This window comes from Miscanthus floridulus, chromosome 16, assembly GCF_019320115.1.
Source record: "Miscanthus floridulus cultivar M001 chromosome 16, ASM1932011v1, whole genome shotgun sequence".
NCBI lineage: Eukaryota > Viridiplantae > Streptophyta > Magnoliopsida > Poales > Poaceae > Miscanthus > Miscanthus floridulus.
Genome location: NC_089595.1, coordinates 8,171,260 through 8,183,348, shown reverse-complemented (window position 1 = coordinate 8,183,348; position 12,089 = coordinate 8,171,260). Strand labels below are relative to the sequence as shown.

At 46.8% G+C, this 12,089-nt stretch overlaps 1 protein-coding gene across 1 annotated transcript; it reads right to left on the bottom strand.

Annotated features, from left to right (window-relative positions):
• Positions 1 to 5,071: 5,071 nt before the first annotated feature.
• Positions 5,072 to 7,608, bottom strand: LOC136513630 (uncharacterized). Its single transcript, XM_066507602.1, has 3 exons — positions 7,116 to 7,608; positions 6,353 to 6,576; positions 5,072 to 5,807 (listed from the first exon to the last, which is right to left on the bottom strand). Exons 1-3 carry the CDS (start codon positions 7,543 to 7,545, stop codon positions 5,238 to 5,240), a joined length of 1,224 nt encoding a protein of 407 aa, XP_066363699.1. The 5' UTR covers positions 7,546 to 7,608; the 3' UTR covers positions 5,072 to 5,237.
• Between the last annotated feature and the right edge of the window lie 4,481 nt (positions 7,609 to 12,089).

Here is a 12,089-nt window from a genome sequence, read left to right as displayed (position 1 = left end):
ATACCAAATACTAGAGTGTGGATTGATAAACAGCGGAATTTAAAAATAACATCTAGCGATAAGGGGCGAGGATCCGTCTGAGCCCACCAGAAGAATCCTCCACACAAAGGTACTCTTCAAGCATCACCAGCAACAGGGGTAAATAAACCCTGAGTACACAATGTGCTCGTGAGACTTATCCGACTAGTGGGACTAGTTTCCTGATGCCAAGGGATATGATAGGCTTTATGGTTTGCTGGTTTTCTTTAGCAGAAATAGCTCTAATAGTGAGTCCTTATTTATGCCTTATTAATTGCCATGTTAAGTTATCATCTAGCCAATCTATATAAGCACATGTTCTACTTTCAAGCAAGACTTAAGCAATCAGTTACATTTCTTCTCCTCTCAACTTTAAGTTCTTACTATGGTGCTAAACCGTAGACAAGCCATACCAGATTTCCTGGCGATTCGCGAATCAATGTGCCCAGCTAGGTGCCCTGAAAACACACGCCCCGCTTGTACCCCAGGCACAAGCAGGACTAACTCACCACTCTCCTGTCCTGGGTGTCTAGGTCCCCGTCCAAACATGGACTCCAAGCCCCCACTCCTGAGTCTCGGACTCAGTGTGGTGCAAGGACATCAACCACCTCCTCTTCCCATCAGTCAGTCTAGAAAGAGTCGGATCTGCGACAAGAGAGCAGCAAGCCTTCCCTGCGCCCATACCCAAGTATGCGCTCGAGACAATAATCTGTGACTTGCCTAGAGTCATATGCAACGACCGGTCCTTAATCGACACAGACAGGGAAAAAGTGTAACCGAGCTATGCCCTGTTGGCCACAGGACACAACCCCTTACACCCACCAGTACCCGAACCATATCCCTACCCGGTCACCAATTTCCTTTCCACCATTCTTCTCATGAGTGATCATATATTACCGCCTATTTGTGAGTAATGGCAGGTTACTCACGCTACCGACATCCTGAGCATAGCAGCTACTCGACCTATACTAGTAGGACTCATAGGTAGATATATTTATGTAAGTAGTTTCCATAAAATACCTGTAACGTAAATGCGCATTTATATATATGTCAGTGATTATTTAAAATAAGGGTTATGCACCGGGGCTTGCCTTGGGCAGGCGCCGGGTCAGCAAGGTCAGCACCAACAGGCTCCTGAGCTTCCTCCTGTGCGAAGATCTCCTCCTCGTACTCCTCGATCACCTCGTCGTACTCCGGCTCGCTGACGGGCATGAAGTCTACCAGTTCGTGATCTACATGAAATGATGATGCAATGTTTAACAATATGACAACAGCAATTCTTAACCCAAAAGTACATCTATTAAACTACTAAGTGGGGTCTACCCACTAAAGGCTAAGCTACGTACCGTCACCACTAACAAGCATGAAACATGACATTCATTCTTATAGCCACTACATGCATTCTTACTCCTAACGCTAATTTACGCAATATACAGTAAAGCAAAGGTAATAGCTACTCTATCTAACAACTCATTCTAAGGCTATAAACTTTACAGCAAGTACATAATGGCCTAGAGAATCTACTGCAAAATTTTGGTGTCGATAGTTATCACCAATAGTCCACAAATATTCCTACAAATAAGAATTTACATAATACCAAGATTTCTAATTAGAATTTACGAGCCTATCAGTATACAACTAACTGTGAACTAACTACACTAACAGATAGATGGTATTTTTGTGAACCTAACAAAGTTAGTCTTGCTATTTTTGGACAACTACGCAATTTACTACGATTTATCGAAGTTCAGTTCATAACTAAAATAAATAAACATTTCGAATCTTCTGAAACTTAAGAAAACCGAATCCCTCTCCTCGGCCTAGCTCGCTGGCTCGGCCCACGACTGCACGACGCGCACGCCAGAGCAGCGCGGCCCACACGCGTGCGCGGCCTAGTCGGCCAATGGCCCGCGATGAGGAAAGGCCCGCGCGCGAAGGCAAATATGCACGGGCACCCCCGAAGTACTATGTAATCACAGCGAGCTCTAGGACTCTATTCCACCCAGTCTAGGCTTTTACAGATACGCCCTCCCCTTCCTTCTCCTTTACCACGGCGACGTCCCCCAGCACCCGTGCGAGCACTGGCGCGACGGCACGGGCACCGGGCGGCCACGCCGGCGACACCCGAGTCTCCAAGCCTAACCAAGGGGCCGATGAGTACCTCCACGGCAACGCATGGCGTCAGGAAGCGGTACAGCGAGTAGAGGCGTCGTCCTGGATTCCTTCCCCGACGGTGAGCCCTGACCTGCAATGGCGGTGCGTTCCAATGAGTGACAGCGAAGACGGGGCAAGGGACAAAGCTAGCGAGCTCAAGGGACTACCCAAGGGTACCTGCGCGTTGACGGTATGGCTGGAAGTGGCCTGAGCAGAGCTGGCCGCGTGCACACCGACGCTGCGACAGCGCCCGGTGATGGCACGGCTACGGCGGTGGTGGCTGGCCTGCTGTAAAGTTACAGCTGCGGTGCGCGGGGTGCTCAGGAGGGTAAGGCTGGGCTAGGGGTGCACTGAATTGCTACAAGGTGCTCGGAGTGGCTAGCTTGCCGTTGGGGGGCGTCCGTCCGGTCTTATGGACCCGATGGCGCGGCATTTAGAAATTGAGGCACAGTGAGGTGAGAACTGCAGCGCGGTGGGGTAGGTAGGATGACCGGCTGCCTAGCGGAGCTGCGGGCAAGACCAATTGAGGCATGGTACTTTCACCACGATGAATTTGAAGGCTGGCCCCACCGGCCACGGCGACAGCGAAGGCAGGGGAGGTCCTGGCGTGGCTTGGCTCGGTCTGTCTGCGGCGTCAACGCAATGAGCCAACACACAATACGACGGGGGACAGCGGGATGTGCCCCGGGTGACTGTCCGCACGGCCGTGGCTGCAAGCCGATGAGGCTCGGCACGGCGACACAGCGGGTAGCGCCAGACAATGGGGGCAGTGCAATGCGACTTGGAAGGGATGGCGGAGCAGGTTGTCGTCCTTCGCGCTAGCAGCTAAGGAGAGCCAACGGAGCAGTGCCAGGCTTGGTCGCTGGCGGCGTGTAGCGTGTGACCCAGTGCGCCTCCGGCCAGAGCGGGGCAGGACAAGGCGTGGAAGAGCTCAGTCGGCGTCCTGGGCGCAGCGAAACAGCCGGCGAGGTGACCCGCGGGCCAGCGAGGGCAGCAAGCAGCCAAGGCAGTAGCGTAGGGCCTGCTCGCGTCGCATTCACGGTGACAGCGCGGATGCGGCTAGCGCATGGGCGCGCGCGCTGGCGAACCAGTAGCAGCGCCAAGCCGCGCAGCGGTGGTGGCCGTGGTCAGCGCGCGGTGGTGGACGAGCCGCTGCGGTGCAGGCGGCCTTGGCACGCAGCGCAAAGGCCGCGCATACACAGGCGCGGTGGAGGAGCGTAGCCGGCGTGGCAGCGTGTGCGGCCTGTGCGGCAGTGCGCTGGCAATCCAGCAGAGTGCCAGGCCAAGTGGTGACCGCGCCTAGAACTAAGTCATACGTCGTGCACGCTTTTTAAAGCAGCCTGAAAACTTGTACACAATGCTCCAAAAGCCGAACCAACTATTCGATGCACAAGAGGGTACGTTGGGCTGTCTATCGGAACCAAGATATCGTACCACATCCTAAGCCGATCACTCTACAACTATCGCCAAAGGTGGCTTCGTCAACCCATTTGTAAACCTACGCGAAACGACGTCGAATCGAACGATTTCGCGTCGAATTCCAAATCCGACCTACGGGATGTACTAGCGAGTTACCCTTGTCCTTGACCGCACATGTTTTATCGCCGTTCACACAAAACGTTCTATAGCCTTTTTGTTTTAACAAGAATTCGATGAGGATCATAAACAACGTTATGTGACATGAAACATAACACTCGCTTTCTCGTTTGATATAAATGTTTCAAGGACCGAACATGGCTTTGCAATTCATGTTATACATATATGCACATAAACATGATGCTCATGCGATGTTTTAGCAAAAACAGTACAATGTAACACCGAGGGTGTTACAAGGGGTGTGACATGGCGCCACTGGTCAAGGAGGAGGCCTTCGAGTCGAGCGACATCACGACGAGGAATGAGGGGAACAACAATCTGGGTGACGCCACAAGGAGGAGGAAGGGTGGCGACCTACGGTTTTGATGAGGGAGGGCACCAGAAGGGGTGGAAGACGGTCAGATCTAGGCTCGGTCTTTTGATACAATAATTTAGAACGGTAAAACAAACAAAGACAATGAATTAGAGAAAACTTAAGTTCAAATATAGATAATTATAACTTAAGTTCAAATAAGAGAGGGTACACAAGTGTTAGTATATACATATCTCTAGTAATACCACACCGGCGGCCATCGCGACAGCACGAGTGCACAACTAAAAGTGGCCGCGAGTCCTAGTCCTGCTTTGCGTCTAGCTACATGCTGATGGTTGATCGACGTGAAGCACATGATTATTTTTTCGAGGTCAATGACGGGGCGTTTGAACAACCCCACCTGATATATTGTCAAGCCACAGATGCCGGTGAACCGGTGGGTGGCAGGCACGTGGCCCAATTACAGAGTCTACAGAGTTACAACGAGATGGGAGATGAGATCAAATGGGCAAATTGTCACACCGTAGAATAGACAAAGAGTCGCTATTCCTAGGAGGCGACACTCCCAAAGTTTGGCCGAGCCTCGACACGCAGCAATGAGACGCGAGTGATCAAGTGCCATAGATCTGAATACTCCATCGTGTCTGTGTTTCCACAATTCCCAGCAGAGGAGCATCACGGAGGAGAAGACTGAATGTGGCATGTCCACTGGAGGGAGGTTTCCCAATCCCATGGGCATTGAACACTTGCAATGTTCTCCTCTTGCCAGCCAATCTTCCTCCAAAATTCCTTGGCTTGGACAGCCCGATATGATATTAATAAGGGGAAGGGGATTATTAATAAGGGATGCAACCAACTGTAGAGAGGCCTGGCCAGTGACGGCGCGCGTGCATCCACAAGCTGACAAACATGCAGAATCACTCAACGAGAGAAGGTAGCTACAAAGGTATATAGTTATGGGTGCGGGCGGGCAAAATTTAAAAATAGTGATTATGATTAAACTTTACGATGTATGCATCCTCATAATAAAAAATATAGGAATCCACAACGCTAACACACCCTCCTCAAATTTGTTCTAGCTGTGCCCAACAATGAACATTAATAAGCCAATTCCGATCCTACCGATGAAAGTTAAAAACAGGCCGATCCATATGAGTCAGGGGTTCATTACTGACCAAGAAAGCTTCACACGCATCTTGGTAAAACCAACAGCAAGTGAACCTTCATCTCTGCCGTTGATAATTGGAGCGAACTGTATGCTCTCTGATTTACCGTCATTGGTCTCGGCAACAATTATCAGCAAATCCTTGACATGGACAGATACGACTGGTCGCATAAGTTGGATATCTCCACAATCATCAACAATCATCGCATCAGCCTCTTTGGTATCATAAAGCACAAGCTTGTACTGCATGTTGGCAGTGTAGGCAGTGATTTTTCCATGAAAACCTCCCTGCAGAACTTGAACTGCAATAGTTCCCTCCAGTGCACGATCGACGACTGTATAAGTCAAATCCACTGTACTGAGCCTGGTAGCAAGAGATTTGGTTTGAACCGTGTATCCCGTCACCGATGGACCAGTTGATGCGTTCCTGATGATTACGAGTCCTTTACTTAGTTCTGTGTCCTGTACTAGATGATCCTTCATCTTCAGATCAGTCTCCACATAGATATCTCCACTCAATGCGAGACCACGTTTCGGCCCAGTCAAGATCAATGATTCAGCCTACAGCAAGGTTTATTTACAGGATATACGTCAGTGATACATTAATTATGTCTACAAATAAATAGTGCTGAAAAAAAATTACAGCCATGGTATATATGTAATTATGCTGTTGGGTACGTATATAGCTAGCTAGCTGATGAAAATGTCAATGGTGTGGGATCCGAAGCAATAGATGCAACAGTTGATCTATAACATGTAAATACAGGATCACTATTTGTGTGTGTCTCTCTCTTTTTTTTCTACAAAAAAAAAACAGCGCTAAAAGACAAAAGTGTAACAAAAAGCATATATAAGTGTCTTTCTGAAAGTATGGATTTTATTAGAAAGCAAGCATTATGGTGCCTACAGTCTTGGTTACACTGTCCAGCATGCAAAATAGGAATTGGTTACAGGTCAGGTCAGTATATCAGTCTTTATCTTTTCTCTATATATACGAGTGAAAAACAAGGCGCTATTGCGCTAATGCACAAACTATTACAAAAGGAGATGCTGAAGGCACAAACTATTACAAAAGGAGATGCTGAAGGCCTGAAGGTTGGTTGTACCTCAGAATTGATGAGTTGGCAATTGTCACTGTCGCGGCGGAAGTGATAAACACATCTCACATCGATGCTGTCCCTGACAATGATAGTGCCATAGACACAGATTGGGTAGCCAACATCCGAACAGCCTATCTTGACGGACAGGAAGTTTACAGCCGTACACAGCCAGAGAAAGTCGCTCTCTTTTTTGTAGGGGGAGTCGATATATCTCATCGGACCAATGGGTGCTGTCATGCATGTGGAAATACAAAGGAAATTAATGAGATACTAGATCATCAGTTGCATCTATATCATCATGCTTAATTGGAATTGAATTGAAGATTGGTACAAATTAATGCGGAGGAAGGGAGGGAGCTCAATCCGCACAGCCAGAGCCAGCAGCCATATATACAGAAGTGAAAACCATACAGGAGTGAAAATTTAGCCCCAATTGATCCAAAACCCAAACACATAGGGCCAAAAAAAAAAGGAAAAAGGAACAATTTCTAGCATGTGGAATCAAATCAAATCAGCACATTGTTACATATAAATAAATTATTATAAATACATGCCAGCTAGAACAAGTTACATATTCCATAAGTCAGACAGTTTGGCAGCCAAAAACGTTTCAGATTCTAGCCAGAAACCCTAGAATCGTTGCAGAATTAATCAATTTGTCATAGATGGACTGCAGGTGGAGCTAGGATTGAACTGCAACGGATGGGTGGCGGAACATGCAAAAGGATGGAATTGAAAGAAAGGGAAGGGCCGCGGGCAAGCGACTTACACTCTTCATCGAGGTCGAATTTGGTGAGGTCGACGAGGGTGTACCGGTTGTAGTAGCGGCCCCCCCGCTTGGGATCGAAGTCGACGATGCGAGCAAAGGCCTCCATCGCCCGACCCCTGGGGTCGCGCTCTTGCGTAAGGCGGAGCGCATAGCTCAGCTCGTCTCTCCTCAGCCTCTCCGCCGTCGCCGCTCGCTCGGCCTCGGTCATGCCTGAGAAATCCGGCCTCGGCGGCATCTCAAGGTCGAGCCGCAGAATCTCCTTTTGCAAGAACGTGCGCTCTTCCTTGAGCTTGGCCACCTCCGCCTCTGACAAATCCTTGACCATCATCAACTTCTTGGAGATGGACCCTATCTGCTTATGCATCGACTGCTGGAGGCGCTCGACCTCTCGCAACTCTTCATACCAAGCCGCCGCCGCCTCCACCGCCATAGCCGCCGCCGACGCCACGGAGCTAGAACAAGCCGATCTAGGGTTTGCAAGTGGGGATGCGGCCCCAATCAATCTCTGGCCCCGTTTAGTTGGGAAAATTTTTGGCTTTTGGCTACCCTAGCACTTTCGTTTGTATTTGGCAAAAATTATTCAATTATGGACTATTTAGGCTTAAAAGGTTCGTCTCGCTAATTACGAGCAAACTGTGCAATTAGTTATTCTTTTTAACTATATTTAATGCTCCATATATGTATCGTAAGATTTGATGTGACGAAGAATCTTGAAAAATTTTAAATTTTGGGTGGGATCTAAACAGGACCTCTGTCTCTTTCCCACGGGGTCTGCTGAGTGAGATCTTCTCCGTCGTCTTATTTGGCGATGATGAGCTGTCGGCCTTCCTTTTCTCTACGGCCATCACCCTGGCCCACTAATTCATGCCTATGAGTCTATGCCCCCCCCCCCTTTTAATAAGGCTTCTTTTTTATATTTGTCTTGCCGAGTTGTTTGTTGACTGATATATATATAAATTGTTGATCTAGCCCTCATATGGGTTAGGCCTCCTTTCGCGCAGCTGATTCAACTTCAACTTCAGCTTCACGAGCAGCTTTCTCAGTGAAGTTGAGTTGTTTAGAAAAATTGTTTGCCAAAACAGCTTCACCAATGATTCCCGCATGGTGAGGGAGGGAAACGAGGGAGAGAGATGTGAAAAGCTACTTTTTTTTTTGGCTTGCAAAGGGGCTGCAGCCGAAGAAAAAGGATCGGCCATCCTATGAAATATGCGACGTGTCGCTTGAGAGCTTTTTGGCGATCCTCCGGCGACCTAAAAGGGTCCGAGGTGCTAAAAAGTATGGCCCAGAAGACGCGCTTCCTCGTCGTGTAGTTTTTTAAGTATGGCCTGGGGTGGAGAAGTTGATAAAGCTCATTGGACAATGGAGATTCGAAGTTTCTTGTTTCAGGGGACGGATGAGCGTGGTCCTGAGGTCGAAGATGATAGAGGTAGAAGGAGGGAAGAGGGACAACGGATGATGGATTTTCCAAATTTGTTCACTTGTGGGCCGATGACGTGGGCTAAGGGGGATGAAAGTGGGCCAGAATCGAAGGCCGGGGATGTTTATGCTTGTTAAATATAAATAAATCTATAACTAAGCTATATATGATGAAATGAGTAAGAAATTTTTACTATAGTTCAATCATACAATAATTAGCCCACCATAAAATTTTTATCACAATTGGACCATACAACTGTAGCTATGAATTATTTCATTTAATTATAGAAAAGTATAGATCTAAAGACACAGCAAAAACTTTATACTAAAGCAAGGCTCAGGGATGGAAGAGGAAGGCGATGGGAGTGGAATGGGTGGAGAGAGAGAAACAAGGCTCAGGGATGAGGGTATTGAGTATTGCCTGCATGTTGTGCCTGGCTCTGCTCAGGCATTGCCTAAAAATTCTGCCACACGTGAAGCCTCGCCACACCTACGTTGATTTACGCGAATATTGAAGTCCGCACAAGCGCAATATAATGTGTGCGAGGCCACATAGTTGCGGAAAAACTAAGTTTGTGGTTCTGGCACACCCAGGTAAAATCCCACCCTGGTGTTGTTCTTCCTTGAATCCACGGTGTTCATCAGGAGCTTGGAGATTTCGGGTCACCCGGGTAGAATCGCTCCCACTCTTCTAGCACCCTTTCCTTTTTTTTTCTTTTTCTTTCTGTTCTATCTGATATTTGACAGATCAATCAACATGGCCGTTTTTTTTCTCGAACGCGCAGGAGAGCTACGTATCATTATATTAAGAAGAGAACAAAACACAGGGAAAGATCCCTTACAAAAGAACCACATAAACCCACACCAAAAAAACAAAAAGACCTAGATATAAAAAACAATAGACGCACCCTTTTCAGCAATAGACCGAACACGACCACAAAAAGTACACAAGGCCAGTCAACCTTCCTCCCGCACAAGGGCCAAAATAAAGTTAACACCTTGTGCTCGGGCCAAACCCCCAAAATGTAATTCCTGTACAGCTAGCAACACAGCACGGGCCACACTAGGGGAAACCCAAACCCCATAAAAAACACACCTATTGCGATGCTTCCAGAGTCCAAGCTCCTAAAATAACAAGGGAATTGAGGCCCTTTGAATAAGATCAACCGCCCCACTAGAGATTTTATCCCACCAGTCATCAAAAGAATTATCTTCCATTTGTGGACAAAGGTGCTGTAGACCAACCCTTCGCAGGAGGGAGAACCAGAATTCTCGAGAAAACACGCATGACAGCAACAGCCAACAGGTGGTTGATGTTTTCCTCATCCTCATCACAATGGGGGCAAGTAGTAGGATGTTGAAGGCCACGTCTTGCAAGTCGATCAGCAGTCCAACATCTGTTTCTAGCAACCAACCACATGAAGAAATGACACTTTCCAGGTGCCCAAGATTTCCAAATCCTCTCCCAAGGATGGAAGGCAACTTTCCCCTGAAAGAATGCTGCAATAAGCAGATTTTGCCGAATAGATGCCATCACTAGAGAAACGCCGCATGAAAGAATCTTCCACATCCGGCTGCAAGACTACTGTTGAAATGACATTCCACAAACCCAGATATTCATTAATGACTCCAACAGTTAGAGCCCCCTGCAAGTTTGATACCCAAGAATGATTCGTGAGGGCCTCAACACAACCAGAATATTCAATTTCTCCTAGTGAGGTGGGGTTCTCCTAATGTTTTGGCATTCAAAATTTAGTATAAACTTTTCCTACTGAATGCCTCCTAGTGAGATTTCTATGTGCTATGACTAGTAGTGCTTTATTACTAAATAAAAACATTAGAAGAATTCCACCATTTTGTTAGTGCAAAAACTGTCCTTCTGTTGATACGTCTTTTGGGTACTATAGCTATCACTTGAGGTGCAATATCAGCCACCCTCTGACCATGGATCCACTTATCAGACCAGAAGAGGGTGCGAGCACCATTTCCATCTTCAGCTACTACTGCCATTGAGAAGAAAGCCTTAACGTTTTTATGAATCTGAAGCTGAAACATTCCCCATGGACGACCAGGATCACTCTTTTGTAGCCACAGCCATCTCATCCTAAGCGCCCAACAGACATTTTGGATATTGGAAATGCCAAGACCTCCAAGCTCTTTAGGGAGACAAACTTTTTGGGCCAAGCCACCAAGCAATGGCCACCTTTTACATCCTTTCTACCTCTCCACAAGAAACCTCTTCTGATTTTGTCAATTGCTTTAACAGCCCAAGGAGGTATATCAATAGCCATAGCATCAGCATGGAAGTGAGCACATGCTGTACTAAAATTCGCCTGCCCTCCTTAGTCAAAAGATCAGCCTTCCAACCAGGTAGCCGATTAGCAATCCGATCAATAAAAAGGTTGAATCTTTTTTTTTTTGATAAAACTGGAGGCTGGGGCATTGGCCCCTACAGGGAGTTGAATCTGATTTTTTGATAACTTCTTCAAGAAAAGAGGCACTCCAAGATATTTACAGGGAAAATCCAGCAGCTCACAAGGGAGGTGTTCCTGGCCATGGCTAGGGTTGCACAGCATCTGTTCATGCCTAAAATTCCATGTGTCGATCCTATTGAGTTCATGGTGGCGAAGGTGGGGAATCGCATATGCTTTTGGGTTGCACAACACTTGTCTGTGTGTAAAATTCCTCGGAGCAGTCCCGATTCCTGGCGGCTGTAGACTTGTCTGACAGGCAAATCAAGAGGAGGAAACCATTAATCATTTGCTGCTGTCTTGTGTCTTCGCTTGGCAATTTTGGTTCTTTCTGCTCCAACACTTTGGGATCCATCAATTCTGTCCACAGCTTGCATATTCTTCTTTTGATTTGTGGTGGGAAAATTCAAGCAATGCTGCTGCTGCTGGGTTAACAAGGAAGGGGTTCAACTCTCTTGTAATCCTAGGAGCTTGGACCTTGTGGAATCACCGCAATAGATGTGTTTTTGATGGAGCTACTCCTAGCCTGGTTGGTACGTTGGGTTTTGCTTTGAAGGAGAGTCGGCTGTGGGCATCAACATATTTTGTACAGTTATAGCGTAGTTGGGGTACAATGACGAGTACAAGTTGCGAAATATCTACATCAGGAGGTCACAGTAAAACATAGGGCAACATCTAATATCTACATCAGGAAGTCAATTATTCCTTATGCAATATCATATTTATGACACTATAGATATCTATGTTAACTGTATAAGCTTCCTGAGACAAACTACAATTATCAAAACATTTATAATCCTCTGGCTACACGTGAAGGCGTTGATCTCTCAATGGATGAATCAATTTAAGCCTACTGCAGTGATGCTATCAGATGTAGTTGAAATCTGATTCCCTTGTTAGTTGCTTCAATTTTTCCTGTCAGAATGTAAACTGAGTTGTCTAGTTTTTGCTTTGGTTGGAAACTGGTATCCCCAGTCTGTAAACAACCTTGCTTTCCTATAAGCTGAGGTTTATCCTCTTTTCAAAAAAAAAAAAAAAAAAACCTCTGGCTACATGATAGGGAGACAGATTATATTTCATGTTTATC